The sequence below is a fragment of the Vulpes lagopus genome, chromosome 23 (genome assembly GCF_018345385.1).
Source record: "Vulpes lagopus strain Blue_001 chromosome 23, ASM1834538v1, whole genome shotgun sequence".
NCBI lineage: Eukaryota > Metazoa > Chordata > Mammalia > Carnivora > Canidae > Vulpes > Vulpes lagopus.
The window spans coordinates 23,681,755-23,708,863 of record NC_054846.1 but is presented as its reverse complement, the minus strand read 5'-3'; the positions used below and the strand labels follow the sequence as shown (position 1 = coordinate 23,708,863).

General features: G+C 38.0%; 1 protein-coding gene across 6 annotated transcripts in view; it reads left to right on the top strand.

Moving 5' to 3' along the window:
- MYBPC1 (myosin binding protein C1) overlaps positions 1-27,109 on the top strand; it is a 94,968-nt gene that overhangs the window by 45,104 nt on the left and 22,755 nt on the right. For all 6 annotated transcript variants that reach the window (XM_041738357.1, XM_041738354.1, XM_041738359.1 and 3 more), the window contains 14 exons: positions 73-205; positions 1,742-1,866; positions 2,746-2,851; positions 4,013-4,179; positions 5,616-5,778; positions 6,745-6,851; positions 7,185-7,318; positions 13,718-13,877; positions 14,971-15,075; positions 15,860-16,048; positions 16,934-17,068; positions 21,239-21,406; positions 24,908-24,996; positions 26,576-26,771. In XM_041738357.1, the coding sequence (XP_041594291.1) occupies positions 73-205; positions 1,742-1,866; positions 2,746-2,851; positions 4,013-4,179; positions 5,616-5,778; positions 6,745-6,851; positions 7,185-7,318; positions 13,718-13,877; positions 14,971-15,075; positions 15,860-16,048; positions 16,934-17,068; positions 21,239-21,406; positions 24,908-24,996; positions 26,576-26,771 (1,977 nt within the window). The remainder of the gene's footprint in view (positions 1-72; positions 206-1,741; positions 1,867-2,745; positions 2,852-4,012; positions 4,180-5,615; positions 5,779-6,744; positions 6,852-7,184; positions 7,319-13,717; positions 13,878-14,970; positions 15,076-15,859; positions 16,049-16,933; positions 17,069-21,238; positions 21,407-24,907; positions 24,997-26,575; positions 26,772-27,109) is intronic.

Genomic DNA, 27,109 nt, shown 5'->3' with positions numbered 1-27,109 from the left:
ATACATCAACTATTTAAATTCATAGCATGTGTGTGCACATATTGACATAGTTTTGCTTTTTCTCTCTATCAGCTTTTGCAAAAATTCTTGATCCTGCATATCAAGTGGATAAAGGAGGCAGAGTAAGGTTTGCTGTGGAACTGGCAGACCCAAAGTTGGAGGTGAAATGGTATAAAAATGGTCAAGAAATTCGACCCAGTACGAAGTAAGTGGGCTTTGCAAATACTCAGGGATAGCTATATAAATCAAACAGTAATTTGACTTAATTTTCTGTAAATAAAAACACATTTTAGTTATGCCTTTTTAATGCAAAATCAGATGGAGGGAGAATAAAAACTTTTCATAGATTTTGGAACCATTAACATTATAGTGCTATATAAATAAAACCTTGTTTTATGTTTTAATTCTATACAAACTATTTTTGAGTGATTCTAGTTCTAGCTTTGTATCAATATATGTTATATGTGATTATTTCAGAGCATTGCCAAACTTCTCCCAATTTTTAAAATAAAACTTTGAAAAATTTGAAATACATACTTGATAAACCAACTGGAAATAACACCTTATAATTAGAGAACTTTTGTTTTTACAAAAGAGTGTCTTAAAGCCTGTGTTTTATGTTTTGGCCCTCTCTCAAAGGAAGGAATCAGACTAATCCCTGATGTCTGATGGTATCGCTAGTTTATTATGAAACTGCTTCAAGAGAGCCTTCTCAGCCTGAGAGATTTTCAACTCCAGTGTATTTTTTTAAGTTAACAGGAGCCACATGCACATTTATAAAAAGACTTTAATCCTGAAAATCTGTCGCTTCTGGAGTACAATTAGGTGGTTTCCAATTTCTTAATGGGGCCATGCCTGCAGAGTGACTTTATGATGATAATGTTTAGTCTGATAAAAATCTCTTGAAAGTGGCTTGAATTTACCAAAAACATAATTTTAATCAGTTATCTTTATTTAGAAAATGTTGTGTAATGCTTTATTCTTAAAGTCTTCAATTTGGGAATTTTCCAAATGAGAACTTTTTCATCAGTCTGTTATAATGCCTTAATATACTCATTCATAATCCAGATCACAGACAATTAAATTTTGTGATATTCCTGGCTTTTAGTTTTTTGTTTCCAAACACTCAAGTTCTTTTTTAGTAGGTGGTTACTGTGATGTGACAACACTAGTTCTTAAACTCAAATAAAAGGCCATCACATTCTATAAAATTACTGCCTATGTTAGTGATTAAGTTCATATTACTGCTTAGACTATATGATCACTTATTCACCTAACAAAATCTATGTGACATCTCACTAGGCAATGAGTGGGATCAATGAATCAATGAATAAGATTGAGTCCCTCTCTACCTATAAACTAAATTAACTGGTCATTTAAAAAAGTGTACAGAGTTCCAAATCTCTCTGACAACCTCAGCCAAGCCTATTTTCCAACAATAGGTTAAAAAATTAAATAGTAAATATATTATTACTGATTTGTAGTGGAAATTAAAACCTTTTATAAAAATACAGAAATTAAATATTATGTATAAAGAGGCATATGTATTAAATTATGTGTTATAAAGATAACACGTGTTTCATGTTTTGTGTTAACTATGTAAGATGTGCTACATAAATGGCAGATCAAAATTATATCCCTGACTTTTAAACATTACTGAATTATAAGCCAGATTTGCTGGTAATAAAGGAAAGAATAAAGTCAAGGTCACAGACTGTTCTCTCCCTCCTATTTAAAACAGATACATCTTTGAACATAAAGGATGTGAAAGAATCATGTTTATCAATAACTGTGGGCTGACAGATGATTCAGAGTATTATGTGACAGCTGGTGATGAGAAATGTTCTACTGAGCTCTTTGTGAGAGGTAAAGTGAGATTTCTTACTGTCATCTTCAATAGCCTTGGGCGCTCCTTCTCCCAGGGATAGTGATCAAAATGAGCATGACAAGGTGAGCTCTTGAGCTCTAGAGCAGAGGTAATAGGATCTCTAGAAGTGGGTCAGCCTGGGTGTTAGGTTGGCTCTGAGTGGAAGCTCCTTTACACAGGCGGTTATTGTATAGCCTACTTAATCTTCAAGTTTGCTGAAGACTAGAAAGGCTGAGGAGAGAAAAAAACAAACTGGTGAGTCAAAATGCCCCATGTTTTTGATTCAAGCAAGCGATATACAATTATTCTTAGTTATAGCTTCTGGAACCCAACAAGCTCTACTGGATAATCCTCATTTTGTACATTCAGCTGATCACAAAGAGATTTCTCTAGAAACCAGCTTCACTAGTAAAAGGGTATCAGTGGCTGACACTGAGGTTGCGGAAGATGATCATTTACTAAAACATTGTGTCCCTGAGGCCCTCTGAATACAGACCTATCATCCACCTAGAACCAGAATCAAAGAATCATAGTTATCAATTCTCCTTCATCAGACATGTCTACCACTTGATTTCATATTTGCCAGAAGAAGGATATTTGATATGTGTTTTGTCTGCTCTCCAGAACAATAATTGATTTGATTTGAAGAGTTCTGAGAAAATTGGGAAAGCCCCACCCAGGGTTGCCAGCTATTTTGAAAAAAAAAAAAAAAAAAGTAAAAAAAAAAACTCAACCTCACCGAACATCTACCATCATCTAACATAGCCCTATGGTAGATGACACTTTCTTACTGTTGGTCTTTCATCTGTGAACAAATCTGTGGTCATGAGCAGGTTTTGGACATTTAATGATTCTGATTCTCCCTTTTTTCACACTAGAGCCTCCAATTTTGGTAACCAAACAGCTGGAAGATACGAATGCTTACTGTGGAGAAAGAGTGGAATTAGAATGTGAGGTGTCTGAAGACGACGCCAATGTGAAATGGTAAATAACTTTCCAGACGTCTATCTATTTGTAATAGATTAAAAAAATGTGCCTTCATGTATTGGAGAACAGGAAATGGCTTTTATACATGTGAAAAGAATCATAACCATTCACATTAGTAGAAATGGTAACTAAAACTATGAAGATACTGGGGGCTTTTTTTCACCTATGAAACTGGAAATTCAGAAGTCTAGGTTGATAAATGTGGGGAAGTAGGCACTTACTAAGAAATGGGTGGCTTACAGTTGCCTGGATCTGTTTGATTCTAAATCCTGTGGATGCTTTTTTTTTTTTAAGATTTTATTTATTTATCCATGAGAGACACACACACACACAGAGAGAGAGAGAGAGAGAGAGAGAGGCAGAGACACAGGAAGAGGGAGAAGCAGACTCCATGCAGGGAGCCCCATGTGGGACTCCATCCCGGGTCTCCAGGATTATGCTCTGGGCCAAAGGTGGTGCTAAGCTGCTGAGCCACCCAGGCTGCCCTGGATGCTCTTAACGTGTATACTTCGCTTACTCTCACCATGCCACACTGGCGACTTACATGGAAAAATATACTTACACGTATATTTTCATTTAATCCCCACTTACCTTATTGTCACAGCACCACAGGAAAATATTTTAGACTAAGAATCACCGAATACTTTTAAAAATAAAAGTATTATTTTTTTTGTGTGTGTGGATAGGGAGTGTTTTCTCAAGTTCTGTGTGAGTAACCTCAAAATTAAAGCTATGAGATTCAGAATCCTAAAATGAAATGCTTTGTGGAGAAGTATAATAAATTATACAGCATGTACCTGTGGTAATTGGTACAGAGTAGATTGTTCATTCTTATCTAGAATCATAGCTAACTTTAAGACATATTAAATGATGCTGTTCTTATTAGTGTGGGTCAAGAGGTAATATCCACTCTTAGCATCTTCATCTGATTGATCTTGAATGGGAAGAAGGGACTGATGTCCTTCTAATGGAATTTTTCAGACAATAGTTGTTATATTACTAATCCATTTGATGTAACAATCCATACATTGTTTAATTTAACAAATAGTTCTTAGATTCCAGGATACAGAAAAAAAGAAAAACCAATAATGTCCATCTCCTGAAGAGTCTTTTACAAAACTCTTTTTATAATCCATTTTATAATCTATTTTAACTCAGGTTTAAGAATGGTGAGGAGATTATCCCTGGTCCAAAATCAAGATACCGAATTAAAGTTGAGGGCAAAAAACATATTTTGATCATAGAAGGAGCAACGAAGGCTGACAGTGCAGAATATTCTGTAATGACAACAGGAGGACAGTCGTCTGCTAAGCTTAGTGTTGACTGTAAGTAAGATTTCCTTGAGTATCCTCCAAGTTGGCTAACTAATGGTGTTGCCTTTTGTAAATTCAAATTTAGGAAAGTTTCAGTCTATTTGATTTCTACTGTGGCAATCTTAAAAATGTAAAATTGGATTCCATTGTAACTGAATGTCTATGTCATAGCAGTCAGGATCTCTGAGATAGAACTGACTACTCAATTTAATAGTAAAACAGTATCAGGGAGTATAAAAATCACCTGCCAGAGAAGTTATCCAAATACTAAAGAAATACTTTAATCCAAAGACCACATATATAGACAGTGAATACTTAGGTATGATATAAAATCCTGATGTTTGCATAACCCATGAATGAATTTGCTATCTACTCGTTGAATAAACATTCAACATTCTGCAACTACACTTGGAGCAGAAAGGAAGTTGCTCAAACCAAGGAGGCTGAAATGAGAATGTTGTAAGAACTCATTTGCTGCTAGAATCCAGAGGCATGAGAGAGTTCATGTACTTCCCCAAATGCCCCCAAATAATAGTCAGTCCTCAGCAGCAGGGTCGGGATCTTCTAGTTAGCCATGAAAATTAAAATAGCAAATCTCACAGGAAGTTTGGCAATACATGCAGAGAAGAAGCCCTGCTTCCTTACTTCTTTCTTAGTCCAATTGTGATCCATAGGATCACTGAATTATTCAGAGGTTATCTCAGTTACACTCCTTATGCTTCACAGAATTGTGTCCATTTTAGTTTAATACCAAGAAGATTTTTCAATCATAGACAGATCCTTACCTGCTATTTGTAGCCATTTAAAGTAATTACAGTCAGTTCTACTATAATTCAGTATACGCATTTCTAAAATCACTATGCTGTACAAACTCATGCAATAAAAACCACAAGACAAATTGGGGAAAGGGAGATGATGGGCACGACACTCAAAAATTTTGTCAGCCACGCATTAAAAAAAAAGAACCTAATAAAATTAGTATCACAGTTTTACACATCAAATACTTAATAAATATGGCACTTTATGTTAAATGAGACCTGGAATTTGCCTGTGGAAATGGTGTGGGAAGTGTTGCAGCTAGTGAGCCACTGTGAAATGGTAGAAAGAGGTTATTTGGAATTGGATGGACAGTGGTAATCGCCAATGTGCATGAATGTGGCTCATATTGCATGGGTGAATTCAGGTAACTGGTAGATATTTGTCACGTGCGTGTGTATGTGTGTGCGCATGCATTTTGTGCAGTCCTACCTGGCTCAGTCAGCTGGGTGCCATTTTCTCTTTTTCACGAATGAAATCATGCATAATCAAGCACAAACTTTGTGTTATGTTCCAGTTGTCCCCTAACAAATCAATTGCACTGGAACAAATTCTCATTTTTAAAACCAGATACCATCTTGGCCTGTCTGGAGTTTGGGTTTGGCACTTATAATTATCTATTATTTCTGTAGTGAAACCTCTGAAGATTTTGACACCTCTGACTGATCAAACTGTACACCTTGGAAAAGAAATCTGCTTGAAGTGTGAAATCTCTGAAAACATATCAGGAAAATGGACTAAAAATGGCCTACCTATTCAGGAAAGTGACCGTCTGAAGGTTGTTCACAAAGGAAGGTAAGCAGGTTAGGTGATCCATAAGGGAGGGCTGATCCCCATATCTATTTTCTTTACCTTTTAAATTAACATATTTGGTGAGGAGGCCTGGAGAGTAGTCATAAAGAGAGGATCTATGTCTGGCTCTTTGCTTCCAAACAGCAAGAACATGATTTCTCTGTTCTACATCCTGTCCTACCAGTGATTCCTTTTTTGTACCTCATGGCATGGTGCTTTGTCTATTCAAATGCCATCAACTCATTTTTTTCCATCAAACATGAGGTTAAAGGAATGATACTGAATCTTAGTTAAGGAATGAATCAAAATGGATTAACTGTCCCTAACTAGTAAGTGTCGTGTGAGCTTTCACAATTTTTGGGGTGGAAATAATATCCTAGAATCTAGCAAAAATCCAAGGCAAGCGTTCTTACCCTTGGATCTATGAATTCTAGGATATCATAAATGAACTTCAGAGGGCCCCATAAATTCTCTAAAGCTGTAAGCAAGGTCTGTGTATTCAGAAATACACACTTTTCTCCAGAGAGCAAATCGATGGTGTCCATCAGATATTCACTGACCCCCCAAAAGTTAAGAACTCCTGCTTTTAGATTTGGCATATAAAGCCAAAATCAAGATTATTATTGGTAATTTCTTAAATCTTAAAGTGTGGCACTAGTGAGATGTTATATTTTAGTCTTTTTTAAAAGCTATGTGATGAGAAAGGAATAATAAACTCTTGCATGCATAATAAGCAGGCTGTATTTGTGCAGATAATTTCATATACTCCAAGATGAATATTTAATAGTATACCAATAAAGAGGAAAATTCAGCTTTCATATTCATATTCTCTCTTTCTGTTTCTTGGTCTGTCTTCTCTCCAGCCAGCACTAAATAAGTTAATCAGATAAAGGGCAGGGTCTCTTCAGTTGTGCCATAAACAATCTAAATCTTTGTAAATTCTTAGAAACGTTTTTCGTATTTCCTTAGAATCCACAAGTTAGTGATAGCCAATGCTCTCCTTGAAGATGAAGGTGATTATGTATTTGCACCAGATGCCTACTCTATTACTTTGCCTGCCAAAGTTCATGTTATTGGTGAGTAGATAAATCATTGCAGAATTTTGTGTTCTTGGTTTTTGGTGTTTTTTCGCTTACCTTGGAAATATAACACATTGAAAAGTATGATATATAAAGAAAAAATACATGAATTGGTATAAGTCACTAATCATAACAGTTGATCCTTATACGAAGTCTTATAGTGAAGTAGTTTTGCAAGATTGCCAGGCACTAACTACTTTGACTCTTCATATTCTTTTTGGCCAGATAAAATATTGGTTACGACCAATATTTAGCACTAGCAAAGTACTAGCCCAGATATTCATAATGGAAATGATTGTCTGATGACAAAGGCTATATTTAATATTTTAGATCCTCCTAAGATCATCCTGGATGGTCTCGATGCTGACAATACAGTGACAGTAATTGCAGGAAGCAAGCTTCGTCTTGAGATTCCTATCAGTGGAGAGCCACCTCCCAAAGCCATTTGGAGCCGTGCTGATAAGGTTTGTTTTACTTACACACACACATACACACACACACACACACACACACACACTGCCCATCTCACTTCCCGACTTCCATTAGTCAGATGAAAGAAGAAAGCAAATATATGTATAGGGGTTCAGTATAGATATAATCCCTTTTGATTAAGAAAGATCACTGATTTTCAGGCAAATATAATCATCATGCATTTACTTTTCATATTTCTAACTACTTACTATGTGACCAGGCAAGTCTCTGTGTGTGTGTGTGTGTGTGTGTGTGTGTGTTTTGTTGTTGTTTGTTTTTTCACCAGGCAAGTTTTTATGTGCAGTGAACAGGATCCCATTTTTCATTCTAATGGGTGTCAGACAATGAAGCTGAAGAGAAATAGACAATGAATTATTAAATAAATAAATGAACAAAATCACTTTGGATAGTAATAAGTACTATGAAGATTTTTTTAAAAAAACAGAGTAATATTATTAGCAAGTGATTGTGAGGTAAATGACAATAGTCTCTATGAAGGACAAGAAAACCAGATGTGAAGATCAAAGGAAAGAGATTTCCAGGTAAAGTCAATGCAAGTGCAAAGGACAAGAGAAGAGGAGAAAATGACCTTGATGTGTTGAAGAAATTGGAAAGAAGCCAGTATGGATGGGTCAGAGTGTATGAGGAGGAGAATAATAAGGTTGGAGTGGTAAACTAGTACAAGCTCAAGTGTCATTCTGTGGCACCCTATATAAAATATATTATGAGCATTAAAACTATTCTATATGATGTTATAATGATGGACACTGTCATTATATATTTGGAAAAACCCACAGAATATATAACACAAGAGTTAACTCTAATGTAAATATAGACTTTAAATGATAATGATGTATCAGTGTAGGTTCATCAGCGGTAACAAATATTCCACTCTGATGTGGGATGTCAGATGTGGAGGAGGTTGTGTATGTGTTGGGAGGGGTATATATGAGAACTCTCTGTACTTTCCATTAAATTTTGCAGTGAGTCTAAGTCTGCTTCAAAAAATAATTTATTGGGGCACCTGGGTAGCTCAGTCAGTTAAGCATCTGACTCTTGATTTCAGCTCAGATCTTGATCTCAGGGTTGTGAGATTGATCCCCGTATTGGGCTCCACTCTGGACATGAAGCCTGCGTAAGATTCTCTCTCTCCAGGGACATCTGGGTGGCTCAGTTGGTTAAGCATCTGCCTTCAGCTTAGGTCATGATCGCAGGGTTCTAGAATCAAGCCCCCACCTCAGACTCCCTTCTCCCTCTCCCTCTGCTGCTCCCTCCTTGTGCTCTCTTTCTCTCTATGAAAGAAAGAAAGAAAGAAAGAAAGAAAGAAAGAAAGAAAGAAAGAAAGAAAGAAAATCTTTTTTTTTTTAAAAAAGATTCTCTCTTTCCCTTTCTCTCTGCCCCTCAACTCCACTCTCTCTCTCTTAAAAATAATTATTTTTATTATTCAAAAAATAAATTTCTGTTTTCTGAAAGAAAAAAAAAAGAACATCATTGAGCTTTAGGACTTCAAGCAGTGAAATATATGTGTGATTGGAGTCCCTAAAAAGGACAAAGGAATGTATAAAGAATAAGGGCCAAGGGATGCCTGGGGGTCTCAGTGGTTCAGCATCTGCCTTTGGCTCAGGTCCTGATCCCAGGGTCCTGGGATCAAGTCCTGCATCGGGCTCCCCGCAGGGAGCCTACCTCTCCCTCTGCCTCTTTCTGTTTGTCTCTAATGAATAAATAAAATCTTTTTTTTAAAAAAAGAAATAAGGGCCAAAATTTTTCCAAATTTTATAAAAACTAAAATTTCAGTTTCAAGAAGCTCAAGAAAACCTAAGCACAAGGAGCATTAATAAAACCACACCAAGACTCATAATAACCCAATTGCTCAAAACCTGTGGTTAAGATGAAAAATTAAGTAGGCAGAGAAAAAAATCACATTAAATATACAGAAACAAAGACAAGAGTGATAGCAGATCTCTCTCAAAGTAAGGCAAGTGAGAAAACAGTGGCGTAACATCTTTAAGGAAAAAAAACTGTCAACCTAGAATTCTATGAATTCTAAAAAAATTCTATACATTCTTAAAAACTATCAACTAGAATTCTGTGCTAAGGAAAAATAATTTTCAGAAATGAAGGCAAAATAAAATAATTTTCAGATATATAAAAGCTGAAAGAAATTGTCACTGGGACAATTTTAGCACTACAAGGAATGCTAAAAGAAGTCCTTAAGTCAGAAGGAAAATGATGCCAGATGGAAACATTTTCACAGAGGAATGAAGAGCATCAGAAATGATAACTACATAGATAAACATGAGGTTTTTATTATTACAAAAGTAATAACCATGCATTGTGGTGTTTGTAACATAAGTGAAAGTAAAATTTATGACAAAAGAAACAAGGTCAGGAGGTGAAAGATGGAAAGTAAGAATTAAGAGGGTTGAAAGAGAGGTATATTATTGTAATATCACATGAAGGGAGGCTGAAAAGTTAAAAATGTAGATGATAAGCCCCAAAGGAAGCACTAAAATAATAAGTTATAGCTGATAAGCCAACAAAGGACATAATATGAAGTCGCAAGAAATACTTAATCTAAAAAAGGCAGAAAAAGAGGCACAAAGAACAGATGAGAGAAGTAGAAAACAAATAGCAAGGTACTAGAACTGCAAAGAAAATAGGTAAATTAGAGATTTCAATACTCTTCTCTCAGTAGTTGATTGAACAAGTAGAGAGACCATCAGTAAGGATATTCAGGGTTTTCACAATATTGGCAACCATCGTGATCTAATTAGCTTTTATAGAACAGTCCAACACATGCAGAATGGGCATTATTTTAAAATTGCATATGGAAAATTTCCAAGATAGGCCATAAGTAAGCCCCAATAAATGTAAAAGGATTTAATTCATGCAAAGTTCTCTGATCACAATGGAATTAAGTAGAAATAACAGAAAGGTATCTGGAAATTTTTCAAATATTAGGAAGCTAACTTTTTTCTGGATAATTTATAGATCAAAAAAAATAAATCACAAGGGAAATTAGAAAATATTTATGAGCATACCACATATCAGAATTTGCAGAATGCTACTAAGTCAGTACTAAATAACCCCATATCTATTAAAGAAATGAAATTTGTAGTTACAAACCTTTCAGAAAGAAAATTCCAGGTCTAGATGGCTTTATTGGAGAATTCTGTCAAAGATTAAGAAAAAAATAATACCAATTCTACACGAACTCTTCCAGAAAGTTGAAAAGAGAATAGGGGTATATCCCAACTCTTTTTTGAAGCCCAGTTATTCCCTTATAGCAAAACCAGAAAAAAACATTAGAAGACTATAAACTAATATCACTCATGAACATAGATGAAAAATTATAAACAGAATTAAGCAAACTAAGTCCAATAATATATAAAAAGAATAATGCATTATGTCCAACTGGGTTTTATCCTGGGAATGCAAAGATTGGCTTCACATTTGAAAATTAATTAAGATAATTCACTATATTAACAAACAAGGAAAAATAAGCATGATCATCTCAGTAGACACAGAAAAGCATTTAACAAAATCCCATATCCATTCCTAATAAAAATCTCTCAGCAAAATAGGAAGTAAAAGGAACTTCCTCAACATGATAAAAAAACATCTGAAAATCCTACAGTGATCATTCTACTTAATGTGAAAGATTGAAGGTTTTCCCCCCTCAGATCAGGAGCAAAAGAGATATCCATCTTCACTATTTCTTTTTTTTTTTTATAGAATTTATTTATTTATTTGAGAGAGAGCAAGCACAAGAGAGTGCAAACAGGGTAGAGGAAGAAGCAGGCTCCCCACTGAGCAGGGAGCCTGATGAGGAGCTCCATGTGGACCCAACCCGAAGGCAGCCGCTTAACCAACTGAACCAGCCAGGACCCCCCACCCCCCCATCCTCACCACTTCTATTCAACCTTGTACTAGAGGTTCTGGTCAGGGCAATCAGGTAAGAAAAAGAAATAACAGACATCCATATTGGAAGGGAAAAAGTAGAACTGTACATATTATTACAGATGACATAATCATAGACATAGAAAATTCAGTGTAGCCCACAAAAAAATTCTATTATCACAAATGGTCATAGTAGCCTTACTTATAATATCCAGAAGCTGAAGATAATGCAAATGTCCATCAATAAATGAATGGATAAAAAATTATAGGATATCCACACAATGGGATATTACTAGCAATAGAGGATTTATACAACAACTTGGATGAATAATTATGCTGAATGAAAGAAGCCGAACAGCAACCACACAATATCAAACGCTTATAAAGATATGGAACAACTAAAGACTCACACATCACTGGTGGGAATGCGAAATAGTACACCCACGTTGGAAGAGTTTGGTAGTATTTTATGCAGTTAAATATGAACTTGCCCTACAACTCTTCAAAGAAATTCCTAGGCATTTACCTTAGAGAAGTGAAGACATATGTCTGCACAAAAACTTGTACATGAATGTTTATAACAGCTTTATTGATAATTAGCAAAACTTGGAAACAACCCAAAAAGTCCAATTGTACAAACATACAGTTTGTACATGCATGAACCAACTGCACATGGGATATACAATAGGATACTACCCAACAGTGAAAAGGAAGGTACACGTAATATATGCAGTAACATGGATGAATCTGAAAAGCATTATGCTAAGTGAAAGAGGACAGATTCAAAAGGCTACATATGGTTGGAGTCCTTTATATGTCATTCTAGAGAAAGGAAAACTAGAGAGATGAATAACAGATTGGTGGCTGCCAAGGACCAGAGTGTGGGGTGAGGGAGTTGATGATGAAGGAACATTGGGTGACTGTTGGGGGTCACAGGAATGGTCTGTATCTTGATTGCAGTAGTGGTTACACAATCACACAAGTTTGTCAAAATTCATAGAACTGTCTAAAAAGTGTGAATTTTACTCTATTATAAATGATACCACAATAGACAAGCAAAGAAATTAGAGAAAACTAAAGAAGATAATATAACACCACCCTAAATAAGTATTTTTTTTTCACATTAAAAAGAAAGCAGAACATCTTTTATGATCTTAAGATTAGAACTTGGCTAATATGGGGCACCTGGGTGGCTCAGTGGTTGAGTGTCTGCCTTTGGCTCAGGTTGTGATCCCGGGGTCCTGGGATTGAGTCTTGCGTCGGGCTCCCTGCAAGTAGCCTGCTTCTCCTTCTGCGTGTGTCTCTGCCTCTCTCTGTTTGTCTCTCATAAATAAATAAATAAATAAAATCTTTTTTAAAAAAAGAATTTGGCTAATATGAGGAAATTTTGTTCTATTGTAAAAAGGAGGAGTTATGAAAACTATAAACTACTGCAGTATTCTTATTGTTGTCACAATCTTTTGTTATTGAAGATGTAAGAGTTCCAATCCAGACCCAAAAGAGTTACGAGTTAATTTAATAGTTATTAGAAAATTGCCCAGTTTCTAAATTACCATGGCCTTCTCTCTTTTTTTCTCTTTATAACTGGCTGTTCATTGTCCATAAGAGATATGACCTAAGAAGCAGAAAAATGGAATGCTATTTTAAATTGCTGGTTTAAGAAGAAAGGGAAGAAGTGAGGGAGAAGACAAGGGAAAAGAAGGAGGAGGAGGAGGCAAAGGAGAAAAAAAAGAAAGTATAATGGAAGGCCCAACCTCACCCTGTCTTTCCTTTGGGAATTAGACATTCATTTGTGTCCTGTGTCCCATCAGAAGGGAAAAATCCATACATAACAACTTAAAATCCATTCTTAACAACTTGTATGGAAAATCAGCATTCTGGTCTTCTTCAGCCCTTTTCAGTATTTCTAAATTTTTAAGATGTATAAGGAAATAGGCAAATAATGATTAGTCCCTGATATAAATTTTAGTGTTATAATTTTACATACAAAGAGGCTCCTCTCCTAAAATAACACTTCTGCAGCCATATTTTTAGTCCTCCAGCTTTTTCTTCACTGAGTTTATGGTTAGTGGGCTTTGGAGACAAATCCCAGTTCTTCTCATTTTTAGCCATACGGCCCTGGGCCACAGCTTTCTTCTGTGCAATATGGGATGTTAATACCTCTGTCCTTAGGGTTGGCGGGGGATCACACTAAGAATTTTTTTTTTTTAAGATTTCATTTATTTATTCATGAGAAACACAGAGAGAGAGAGAGGCAGAGACACAGGCAGAGGGAGAAGCAGGCTCCATGCAGGAGCCCAATGTAGGACTCAATCCTGGGACTCCAGGATCACACACTAGGCTGAAGGCAGGCGCTAAACCACTGAGCCACCCAGGGATCCCCAAGAATATGTTTTTTAGGCATTGGCAACACATCCAGCTTAGGTTCTAAGGCATTCTGGGGTAGTCCTTGTCATACAGGTCGTGCCATATTTTGTTTATCTCCTTCTTAGGCCATTATGGAGGGCAGCGGCCGGATAAGAGCAGAATCTTACCCTGACAGCAGCACCCTGGTCATTGATGTCGCTGAAAGAGATGACTCTGGTGTTTACCACATAAATCTGAAAAATGAAGCTGGGGAAGCACATGCAAGCATCAAGATTAAAGTTGTAGGTAAGTCCTCCGGGTCCACAGACTTCTAGAATCAACTTGACATGAATCCACATCCAGAGTAGACTTTGCCAGCTCTTGGTTCTCCCAGTTCTTTTGGATACACAACAAAGAAAAACACAGTATAGCTGTCTTTTAGAAATCACCATCTTTCTACCTTTGCCACTCCTTTTCTTTCCTTCTCTTTTCTTTCCTTTCCTCTTTAAAAATTTCTTTCCCACCCCTTCCCTTCCTTTCTCTTTCTCTTCTTTTTCTTTTTCTTTGCCTAGAGGTCCAATTGCAGGAATGCATAATTAAAGTCAGCCATTTGGGGCTGCTGGTCATTAGCTCTCCACACTCATATTTCCTTCCGGTGCCCTCTAAAGTCACTGAAACACAGTTGCTAAATAATTTCCAACATCACAATCATTGTGGAAGAGTAAGATCTGTCTCGGTCCTTAGATGACCTCCTAAGTGCATTTTTCATAAGCCTGAAACCAAGTGAAATGAGTCCCGCAGGTTATTGGTGGGCCAATAAAGTGGTCTCTGCATCTCACTTTATTTTTCCCTCAAGATATATATTCCAAATGGAACAGAAACGAGGGTCACTTTATCAGGCGCTGAACTGTGTTAACAAGACATGGTAGCTTGCCATTTTCAACTTGGATTTGTACTAGTCAACATCTTGATTCTTCCAACTGATTTACAACAATTAGTCCTTGATTCAGTTCTGCTAGTTCATTTTGTAGTTAAAAAACATAAAACAAAATCACTTCTGATATTTAGACAATAATTTCTTAGTTTTCTTAGTTACCATTTTCAAGGTAAAGGACAAGTGTCCTTCCATGGAGCTTGTTCTCTAATGTTGCAATGCTAGTTTAAAGGACTTGAATACAACATTATTTTTATCTTTATCAGATTCACCTTCACCTATCCCATATGGAGTGTGACTTTTTGCCTAAATTAGTTACTATGTGCATCTCAATAAACATGGAAAAGTATTTAGAAAAAACACTGCTTTGATGATTATCACCAAAAAATCTATTTTCCAATTAACACTTAATGCTCTCACTTTTATTTTATTTTATTATTCTATTCCATTTTCTGTTTGCTACAGACATCCCTGATCCTCCAGTGGCACCGAATGTGACAGATGTGGGAGATGATTGGTGTATCATGAACTGGGAGCCTCCTGCCTATGATGGAGGGTCCCCAATCTTAGGTAACTATATGTTGGTCAGTCTGTGGAACTGCCAGTGGAGTTGGAATCCTCTTTATGCTCATTAACATAGAGCACATTTTAAAATATTGCACTTAGCAGAAAACCCATCATACCATGACTTTAAATATCCACTCAAATTGAACTATATTTTGGAATTCTCTGTGAGTACTTGAGACTTAAATAACCCTGATGAATATCTTCTGGCTGCCTATTCTCTTTTTCTATTTGACATTTACATTTATTATCTAGTTTTGCAACATCTATAAGTCTAACTTTAAATTGTCCTAGTCAGTAAATGTCTCATTCCACAGAGCTGTGTCTATGAAGAAATTTCTTTTAGAGATAAATATTTAGAAAAATTTCCTTTCCCTATGTAACAAGAATTTTTTTCTACTTGAAGCTCATAAAACTGGTCATTTCCCTCTTTTTACCTACATTGTTGGGACTCGGAGTCAAATCTTTTAATCAACCCTAGAAATGGTATAAGTTTCTACAGTCTACATATCTGATTTGTTTTTCTCTCTTTCTCTTCCTATACAATTTTCTTATATTGTTTTTAGTATTTTAATATTATTTTATCTATATCTTATAATATTAATGTTTGTATTCCCTGTAATCTCTCTCAAACAACTGATGGAATAAGGTGACTTAAAAATATATGCATACCTGAATATTTCACTTAGAGTGCTAAGAATATGGGAAATTTTAAGAATTTCAACACCCAACAAAGTTTAATTTTGGAGACCATGGAAAAACCTCAGTTTCCATTTTGTGTCACTTGCAGGATACTTCATTGAGAGGAAGAAGAAACAAAGCTCCAGGTGGATGAGGCTAAATTTTGATCTCTGCAAAGAAACAACTTTTGAGCCCAAGAAGATGATTGAAGGTGTGGCCTATGAGGTCCGCATCTTTGCAGTCAATGCCATCGGCATCTCCAAGCCCAGTATGCCCTCCAAGCCTTTCGTTCCTTTGGGTGAGTCAAGAGAGATGTATGTCTGTCATAGAAATCATTGCTCTGACTTGTGACTGCTTCCTTCTGGCCTCTAACTGGAACAGACCTGGAAGCTTCTTAGAGTAGTGGGTGAGCTGGAGGCTGGAGGCAATTAGGGGCAATTTTCTGTCTAAGAAATGAAAAATAGCTTTGGTAGGGTTGAATGTCTTTATAACATAAACTGGGGGATTTGTTACCAGAATTCCAGTGAGAGCTCTTATAAGAGCTACTTATCTTGTTGCTACTTCCCACTGAAAACAGGTAGCTGAGTCTGCTGACACATGACCACTCCCCATTTGTCCTTCTGAAGGTATAAACCAGCACCTTGGTATAAACACTATGACTAAAAAAGAGACCACTTTGAAAGCACACTTGGAAATGAGTCTCTTTGCTTTACAATCACACCTTAAATGTTATCTGTTAGTCCAACAAAGACAGTTAGGTAAAAACAAAGAAACCAAGATAAGATGTCTTCACTCTTTTATGGTAGTGAAGTACTTTTTTTCAATAGAAAAAAGATTTGGTTCAAGAGTTTACACTTTAAATATAGAGGGATAGGGGATTTTCTCTGGACCATTAGATCTCAAGCTTTAACTTTTTTCGATTTCTTTGTGCCCTCCCAACCTCCCACACTAACCTCCCAAACCGGAGGGAAAATGTTTCTAAAATTCTCTATGCCTAGCAGATCCTTGCCTTCCACACAGCATCTGCTTAAGGAATCTTCACTGAATTTTATTAAAACATGAGCTTTATGTGTATATTTTTATTTGTATTCTAGTTCATTTTATCACAGCTGGTGCTGTAACACTATAGTTAATAATTTCTTCTTTTCTGCCCCCCTCCCCTCTTTTTTTTTAAATTTTGAAGCTGTAACCAGCCCTCCTACCCTTCTGACCGTGGACTCTGTAACTGACACCACTGTCACGATGAAGTGGCGGCCTCCAGACCAGATTGGTGCAGCAGGTTTAGATGGCTATGTGCTAGAGTATTGCTTTGAAGGAAGTAAGTACAACTGGTAGTTAAGATGAATACCATCATCAATAGGTGAGATATGCTCCCCCATTTCTTTTGTTGCTCATTCTTGGGAAATCCTCACCTTCCTATCGAAAATGAAAATGAGCAAAGGTCATCCAAGATGGATAACAATTTCGCCCTTCTTTGGTACTCAATACTAACAAATGGAGATCTCAAAAATATCCTGCCGGATCAGACAACATAAGAAGGTCTAAGATGCCCAAGGAGGAAGGGATTCTGACAAAACTTCAGGGATTTCCACTTCTTGAATTGGTGGAATTAAATTGTACCAAGCAAAATAAAAGTCTAGTTAGAATGAAGCAAGTTGGAAATTCTAAACCCTATACAGAGCAGAGGTCAGCTATCAAAGTGCTGCTTATTTCTGGATGATAAGGAGAGACTATATATTTGTCTAGCAGTGATCATCCCCTGCCTTCCTAAAGGAAAAGAAGAAGAAGGAGAAGGAGAAGAAGGAGTTAAAGAAGAGTTGTTGTTATTATTATTATTAAAGGACAACTCTCAGTGCTTGGAGGAAGCAGCATTAAATCCCAGAGTACATACAATAGGTTGCATGTGACAGGAACTTGTCACAATATATAAAAATGTAATCACTTTAATTTAGGAGGAGAAGAGAAACAGGCAAAAAAGAAATGTTGATAGAAATAATAGAAAAAGAGAAACAACACAAGAAAATGTGGGCTAGAGTGTACCTAAAACCAAAAATAATATGAAATTCATTGAAAGCCTCTTGTGATTTTTGATTTCCTGCTTGATGGGATGTGAAAATCGGTGAATAGAACTGTCCCAGTGTGAACCCAGGCTCCATTCTAGTGACGGTAGGTAACCTGTGCACAGGGAAGCTTATTCCCACCTCCACAAATCATGGACCAAGACTTAACCTCTGAGAAAACCCTTCAGATCCCAAACGCAGATCTTACATGAAGGAAAGAGAAACTACAGAGTACATTTGGGAAATGAGGAATGTGAACACAAAGGCACCTTCCCAGGAGGAAAAGCTCCATAGAAAAGAAACCTTGTATGAAGAGAAAACTGCTGAAAAGGAAATCCCAGGCCCCTGGATAGGGGAGTCCCTGGAAACGACCAGCGTTGGTGTCGGTTGCAAGGGAGCAAGATGGGGGGGACAAGGCATCCTGGTAACAGTTCCATTTTCCCGTGCTTCACTCACAGATCGCTCTGCTTGAATTCTCCAGGGCTTAGAAAGTTATTAACCAAAAGTAGTGGGGACGTTATGGGAAAGTTGCCTGGAGTCCCAGTGGGGGGCGGGGGGTGTCGCTAATGCAGCAGGTAGATTCTTGAGCGCTTCAAGGTATGGTTTATTCCCATTCCATTCCTCCTGCCCCCATGTCAAAAAATGATGAGTAGTCCAGTCGGTTATTTATATCACCCCCACCAGCAAAGTCTCCCACTCTTACATGGGATGTGGCTGCTGAGGACGAGCATTTGTGTATGTATGAAACAGAGCAAATTCTTTACTCTTTTCTTTCTGATAGGTTTAAAAAGTAAGAAGATACAGCAAAATGATAGATGGCTGTCATTTTGATGTTACCCACCTTAGATAAAATACAACCAAGTGTATTTTACATGATTTTGTGTGTGTTCTGTGTAGATATATATGTATATGTGTATATACATATATGTATTTGTACACAGTCATTATGATGTATATATTTTGCCATATAACGTTTTGGAATTAGCTTTCTATGGAAGTTCTTTCATAACGTGTATATCTCTCGTGTATATCTTTCTTCTTGTGGTCTTTTCTTTCTTTATGTGGCTGCCCTATTCTTCATTCTTTTTAATGGCTGTTGTCCTCCAGACTAATTTTCTGTAGTGTTTAATGCTTTTAGACATGTCAGGTTTTATTCTGTAAGAAAATTCTTTCTTTGATAAGATCGTGTGTTGGTTTTGACTCTGCCTTTCTCTTGTTTTGGTTTTTGGTTTTTTGATTTTTTTTTTAAATGCCTGCAGCACATTACTCTTCTTTGCTATCTTCCTTCACTCTAGCTCTTTCTTTTCTTTCTTAAAACTTCTCCTCGTGTATCAAATAACTTCCATATGCCTCCCCATCCCTCGGACACCATTTTCTTTCTTCCATTTTCCTCAGTTAATGTGGTTCAGATGTGAAGGGATGGGCTATTTTTGTTCCCCTCTGATCTTGTTTCGTCCTGTTTTCTCTTGAAGTCTCTCCTTTACCAGTTCCTCACTCTTTTGAGCACATTTTCTGTCTCCTGTTTTCACTTTCTCATCAACTGTCTCTTCACTCTGATAATATCAGCACTTTAGCTCCCAATCTGACCATTGGCTTAAAAACATATCTCTTTTTCAAGGTTCTAAATAATTGGTGTCAACCCACGTGCCCTGGCAGCCACCAGATGCTCTGGCTCCCTCTTCCTTCCCCCTGATACTCCTGAAAGGGATAAAAGAGAGAGGAGAAGTTTCCAGGGTTTTCACTCCCCTGCTCTGACAACCTGGAAAGGCATCACCCCAAGCCAGTGGGGTGCCCCTACCCCCAGCCCACCAGCCTGCAGCATTCCCTCACCCCATGTGCATGTGGCCCCCTGGGAGGGTGCCATTTGTCATCTTGACTGCTGAGCTCGTTGTCGTGGCAACCGGGAGCTGCCCCCCCAGCCACTAGGAAGACAGGGCTGGCTTTCTCATGAGGGCACTCACCTCCATCCTGTGACGACAGACCGCATAGTGGGGGCATTTGTTCCCTGGGTCCCTGGGAGGACCCACCCAGGCCAGGGCAACAGAGACAGGTGGAAGGCTAGGCCTTTTCACTGTGTGCAGTCCAGGACCTGCTCCTCCTTTCTCTTCAGGGTCCTGCTTTGTTCCTTTGCCTCTCGTTCCCACGACTGGAAGTGCCCAGCCTCTTTTCTCTCCTCCTCTTCTCTGTGGCAGGTGCCTCAGGACAAAAACTACAGTCTGAACAGAGCAGGCTGTGGCTCTCCTGAGGAACTGTCTCCCTCCCTACTGTGTTTAGTCTCTTCCGTCACTGCTCTGAAGACAAATATCTTTGCATACTTTGCATACTTTACTAACAGAGAATGCTGACTACTGATACGATATTCTTCTGGTGTGAAAGTGGGTGTCTTTAATTAATTTTAATGACGGATTCTCAAAGGTACATCAGCAAAACAGTCTGATGAAAATGGGGAGGCTGCATATGATCTACCAGGTAAAGTATTTTCTGAAAGCTTTCAGACTTTCTTACTATATGATAATGTTTCTGGGAATGTTCCATGACCGAGCATGAAGTACATCTACTCCCCACATATACAGATGCCCTCAGAGATCAAGGGGGTGGGTGGGCAGTGAACTCATAATGTGCGAAATTTGCAAGACTTCTTTTCTTTTTCTTTTTTTCCCCTGAGGGCATCATGCATAGAAACTTTTAGAAGTTGAAATACTTGCAAACCCCTCTCTTGATTTTATGGACAAAGCTACCAAAACCTTTTAAAAATTCCAACCTTTTGATTGAGGTGAAAGAATTATGCCAATTCCCTATGAGGTCTTGGCTCCTGAACTGTGTTTCCTTTTTGCTGTGGATATTAGCTTCTTGTCTTCCTAATTGGGAGCATGATCAGACTCCCCAGGCCCATCTTAGTACCTCATAATAAAAAACAGCCGAGATAAAACAGATGATATGACTGTAAAGGTCTGTGTCTCTCATTCCTAAGAATAGCATTTTCCTGTTCTGAAGTTTAACGTCTGTTGGAGGCCAAATGTCATCATTATGTCAATCCTTATACAATTGAATTGTAATAAAACTGCTCCCAAATTCTTGGGGACAGTTACTGTAATTCAGTATCATTCTAGTATCCTGAATCTCAGTAACTGTGGCCAAGGATTCAGGATTACTCTGGTATCATAGTATCCTGAATAAAAGGCTTTTCAGAAATCGCAGAATCTGATTATCTTTCTTCCTGTCAGTTACATTTGCCATTCTAGGCCATTTTTCATTTAAATATGAAAAATGCTCACCCATGTAGTATGACTCCAGACCAAAATCATATTTCCTCTGACTGATTTAATTATGAGTAAAATACTAGTTTGGAGCCAACTATACCAGTTAGGATGATTTCTTTCACTAAACACCTTTTCTCCTTCTTTTCTTTTTCTTCTATGGACTTCCAGCTGAAGATTGGATAGTTGCAAACACAGATCTGATTGAGAAGACCAAGTTCACCATCACAGGCCTGCCTACGGATGCAAGGATCTTTGTGCGCGTGAAGGCTGTTAATGCCGCAGGAGCCAGTGAGCCTAAGTACTACTCCCAGCCCATTCTGGTGAAGGAAATCATAGGTGAGTGGCAAGGCTTTCGAAATTTGGCCTCCATCTCCAACATTATTTGGCTTTATTTTTTAACCCCTTTCTTTCTCAAAACTTACTATTTTGCTGTCACTCCTTTGATGTGTTGTTATGCCCCCAGGGAGCTAGGGATGAACCAAACAACTCTTTTCCATCAGTGTGGAGGTCAGCTCAGAGTTCGTAACTCCATATGAGGACCTCACCAGGTTCCAAGAGCCAGCACTGGCTGGGCTGCCAATTCACACTGAAGAGAAGGAGGTATGAATGTCAGCGCAAAGACATGGCAGCAGCCTGGCTCCAATGATCATCTTCATAATGAAATGAACACACTAGTTGCCCTTTTCAGTGTTTGACATCTGCACTGATGTTGCAAAGGTGATAGTGGGTACAGCTGCAGGTGCCTCAGCACAGACCAAGTCAGTGCCACCAAACTATGCTAGTTATTCCCATCTTCCTCACCACCTTGCACTCATAGCTCAAATAAAAGGGCCAGCTTTGCCTCAGCATGTTCTTTTTTTAAAAAAGATTTTACTTATCTATTTGAGAAACAGAGAGCACAAACCGGGGGAGGGGTAGAAGCAGACTCTCTGCAGGGGTTCAATCCTGTGGGATCATGACCTGAGCCTAAAGCAGACACTTAACTGACTTAGCCACCCAGGTGCCCCACCTCAACATATTCTTGATGAAGGATAAAAATTAATTTTATTAAACCTTGATCCTTGAGTACACGTTTTTCCTATGTCTATGTGGCAATGAAATGCAAAGTACATATAGAGGTTTTACACTGCATACTGTACTGCAATGATGGTCTCTAGAAATAGCACTTGTGCAACTGAGTGAGAAGCTAAACTAGTGACCTTTTTCAGAATATTCCATTTTTACTTGAAAAAAATGACTGGCTATTTGGCAGGTGTTTTGTAGAAAATGGAAGCAATGAGCCTGTTACTTCACAGAAAACAACTTATAGCATTTGTTGTCAGTTTCAATGAAAAAAAAAGTGAGCTTTCAAGCAAAAATTAGAATTTTGGAAAACTTGTATCCACCCCCATGGACTTGACAGCTCTCAACACTTAAAACTGTCCTCATTAAATAAGCAGTAACATTAATGAATGTAATTTTTTTGAAATCGAATAATGGAATGTGTCAACATTTGGAAGATCCACATAATTTAGTGAAGCAATATTTTCCAAATGACAAATGCATGTTAAAAAAACATGCATGAGGGGATCCCTGGGTGGCTCAGCGGTTTAGCCGCAGGGCGTGGTCCTAGAGTCCAAGGATCGAGTCCCACATTGGGCTCCCGGCGTGGAGCCTGCTTCTCCCTCTGCCTGTGTCTCTGCCTCTCTCTCTCTCTCTCTCTCTCTCTCTCTGTCTCTCATTAATAAATAAATAAAATCTTTAAAAAAAACATGCATGGGTAAAATGTATATTAAAAATGTAAGCTAGACCAATGGATTTTAGTGTAACAGAGTGTGAAAAGTTAATTGAAAGGGTTTCATGTTTCACAGTGCAGCCCACCTTTACTGTAGGATCAAAAAGAAATATCCAAAATTGTCTGAAAACTTTATTAAAATATTTCTCCTATCTGTGAAACCAGATTTTCTTTATTTAAATGACTTCAACCGATACAACATATAACAGATTGAAGGCAGGGACAAATAGGAGACTCCAGATATCCTCTATTAAGCCAGACATTAAGTAGATTTGCTAAAATGTAAACTAATATGATGAAAATGTTATTTATATTTTTATTTGTAAATTAATAAGTAAACACTCCAGGAGTCCTATTTCCATTTCTACTAGTATAAATATTGATAGATACAGCCCATGTAAACCAAGCCAAGAAATTGCTCTTTTGGCAGGGGTCCTTGATACTTTTTAAGAGTGTGATAAAATACTGAGACCAAAATGTTTGAGAGTAGCTGCTCCAGGGAAAGAACACTGGGCTGGGGGCCTGGATATTTAGGTTCTAGACCATGTTCTGCCACAGACTTAAGGGGCGGCTGACTGAAGCCTTTAGGAAGTGGGTTACAGGATGGATGGATGGATGGATAGATGAGTAGATGAAAGCATGAAGCTTGCATATTGTCTTAGTAGATTCTGGAGACAGACTTTATATGTTGAATCCTATTTCCATCATTTATTAGCTGTGTGACCTCGGGCACGAGACTTGATTGATCTTCCTGAGCCTTAATTTCTTAACATCTGCAAAACAGAGATAATAGTACCTGACACATCAAGAGGCTGAGGCCTAAATCCATTGATCCCTGATGCTGCTTAGTAGAGTGCTTGCCACAACATAAGCTCTCTATATGTGTTACCTTTTATTATGATGGTGGTTTAGTTTACTGCAGAATTTGGCTGAGTTTCTTTTTCCTCATATGTAAAGTTAGGGAGCTCAGGATCTCCAGGTTCTCTTCCAGCCCCAACATGTGGTAATCATCATCACCATTATCTCCTAAAGTTTATTGAGCACTTATTATTCTCAACTGTTATGCTAAATGCTTTACATACATAGTCTTATTTAATTCTCACAACAATCTTATGAATTACATGCTTTCATCATTCTGATTTTGTGGAAGAAGAGGTCTGAAACCAGAACTCCTATATATCAGATCTAGGACTCCAACCAGATCTCTGACTCTGAAGTCCATGCTTCTGAGTGTAGGCACTCAAGGATAACTCCAGCTTCTAATCCTGGCTGTGTCACCAAGGGCAAGTTGCCTAACCTCCTATGCCCCTGTTCTTTATCATGAAGTAAAACAGTACCCATCCTACTAGGTGGCCCTGAGATCTAAGTTAGTCCCCTATGAAAAGCATTTTGCCCAGTGTCTGTCACATACTAAGCACTCAGGTGATGAGAACTGCCTCATCCCTGTGGGCATAAGAGCCTTTGACTCCCTGCTTCTGATGGGCTGTGAACATGGTTTAGTATCTTTATGGTGTTCAGGTAACGAACATCAATATAGAGTGGGCTGGAGCAGCCTATTATGTACTGCTAGCCACACAGAAAGAAAGTTACTGTCCAATTCCAACAGAATTACCTGCATAAAAAGCACTTTTTTGTTTTGTTTCTGGTGAGAAAAAAAAATGGGTAGTCCTACCAGCTAATGTGCCTGCAGATCTTTTGTGGAATGTTCACTGGAGAATAAATACACTTGCTATTAGAAATTATGAAAAAAGCATATAAGGTCCTAAGAGAAAATTTAGTGTTTTTCTATGAAGTTGCTTTAGACTTATAATGACTATAAAAATAGGAAGTTGCCATGAAATCAGGGAGGTCAAGGATACATTCTGTTGAGTCAAACTGTGAAAACATCTCTGCTTGAAGAAAACGTTTGGAAGCAAAGTTACCTAGTAATAGCACACCTAAGATTTTACTGTAGAGACATCTGCACAAGGATATCCCAGTGAGTATTGTGCCATATGCTTGTGTATGGTTACTCCCAGTGTGCTCTACTCATCACACAATTATGCTATTCTGCTCTCATTCAGAGGCTCCAAAGATTCGCATCCCAAGGCACTTGAAGCAGACTTATATCCGCAGAGTTGGAGAAGCCGTCAATCTGGTTATACCTTTCCAGGTAATAATTCAGGGTTAATTATTTTCTCTTTCCAGTGCTGGAGAGTTTAGAAAGTAGAGATGGGTACTCTAGCACTTAAATTCCTCGTGTTTCAGGATTTTTGTCAGAGGGAAAGTAGATAAATAATGGAAGAGATTTGGGGAGTGAGTAAACAATCTTGTGCTTTTTAGAAATCTGTTGAACTGATAGATTTTCCTTCTGCGTGAGACAAATGACACCTAGCTTGGGCTGTCTGAAGCTCAGGAACTACAGCTGGGTAGACAGGAAATACCAAGGAGAGGCCAAAAATAAGGAATGCTTGAAGATTCTGGCCCTGCACATCTGTAAAACTGGTCTTCATTTTAAGGGAAGCTTTTGGTGTCACATTCAGGAAAACAGCGTGTACTTACTTTCCACACTTAGCCCAAAGCAAAGGAAGAAGGATAACCAAGTGTTGAAATCTTGATGCCACAAACTGAACAATGCAAACATTGTTAAATCATTGTTCCCCAAAACAATCTGTGGTTTACAAGATTAACCAGCCTTCACCTACAATAATCAATTTTGGTCTCGTGTGTGCGTGCACATGCGTGCACCACCACCCCATTACTTGGACTCCCTTTATGCCTCCAGACAGCACAGTCCAGTAGAACTTTCTGCAATGATGGAAATGTTTGATAGCATCCATGTCCAATATGGTAGCCACCAGCCAGATATGAGCATTGAGCACTTGAAATGTGATACTTGGAACCAACACAACCGGGAAGATTCATTTTTAAATTTTCCTTAATATTAATTAGTTTTAGTTTAAATAGCGGTGTGTAGCTTGTGGCTGTTATGTCAGCATGGTTCTAGAATTGGAATTTAGGTTTCTGCACCTAATTTTTTTTTAAATATTTACTTCTTTGGCAGAGGGGGGAGAGAGAGAGAGAGAGAGAGAGCAAGAACACAAGAGCAAGGGGAAGGAGAAGCAGACTCTCCATTGAGCAGGGAACTTGATGCATACAGAGCTCAGTCCCAGGACTCTGGGATCTTGACCTGAGCAGAAGGCAGACTCTTAACCCACTGAGCCATCCAGATGCCCGGATTCAATCTTTATAACCATCCTGTGAGATAGGTTCTATCATTGTTCTCATTTTACAGATTGGGAAATTGAAACATGGAGAGTTTAAGTAACTTGCCCAAGATCACACAGCTATTAAGAAGTTAGCAGCCAAATACAGATTCCAGGGCCCCAGAGCCCATGTTCTTAACAATTATGCTGTGTTGTGCAGGGTTTAGAGCTAGACAGACCTGGATATAAGACTTGGTTCCAGCACTTATTTAAGCCACAAGGCCTTGGGCATGTCACTTAATTCCTCTACCCAAAAAATGAGGATAATGATGCCGATTATCTTGCTGTGAAGATTAAAGGAAATAATAAGCATCATGCACCTAACGCAGGCAAGGCGGGTATTGTGCCTCTGCCCAGGCTGCTGACCACCAGGCTCTCCAGCCTTGCCCAGAATGGGGGAAGCAACTGTCAGTTTTTTGTAACACTGAAAAAAAGTCTTGAGACAATCTGATTCCCCCTCCTCCTAGACTTTTTCTGTCTTTTTAGGGAAAACCAAGACCAGAATTAACTTGGAAGAAAGATGGTGCAGAAATTGATAAGAATCAAATAAACATTCGCAACTCTGAGACCGATACAATCATATTTATCAGAAAAGCAGAGAGGAGCCACTCTGGGAAATATGACCTGCAAGTCAAAGTAGAAAAATTCGTGGAAACTGCATCAATTGATATCCAGATCGTTGGTAGGTTTGGAAGAAGGAACTAGAATGTTCGGTCAAAGCAGTAGTTGGACTAACTGTCCTTATCACTAGAGCAAGAGTAAGAATTTCTGTTAAATTCTTTTTTTAGAATTTAAAAAAAAAATAGATGAATTAGTAAGACTTGTTAGTATTTCAAATAATCTCTTACTTACTAAAAAGACTAATTTTTGGAGACTTAGGGCATATGCATTAAAGAAAATTAATGTATCTGCTTTTTAGTGCAAACTGTCTGTACTGCTTTGTGATCCACTTCTCTCTTATTCTGTTTCTCAACCCCTTGGTGATGAAACTATTTCCTTTTTTGAATTCTTGCATAAAAC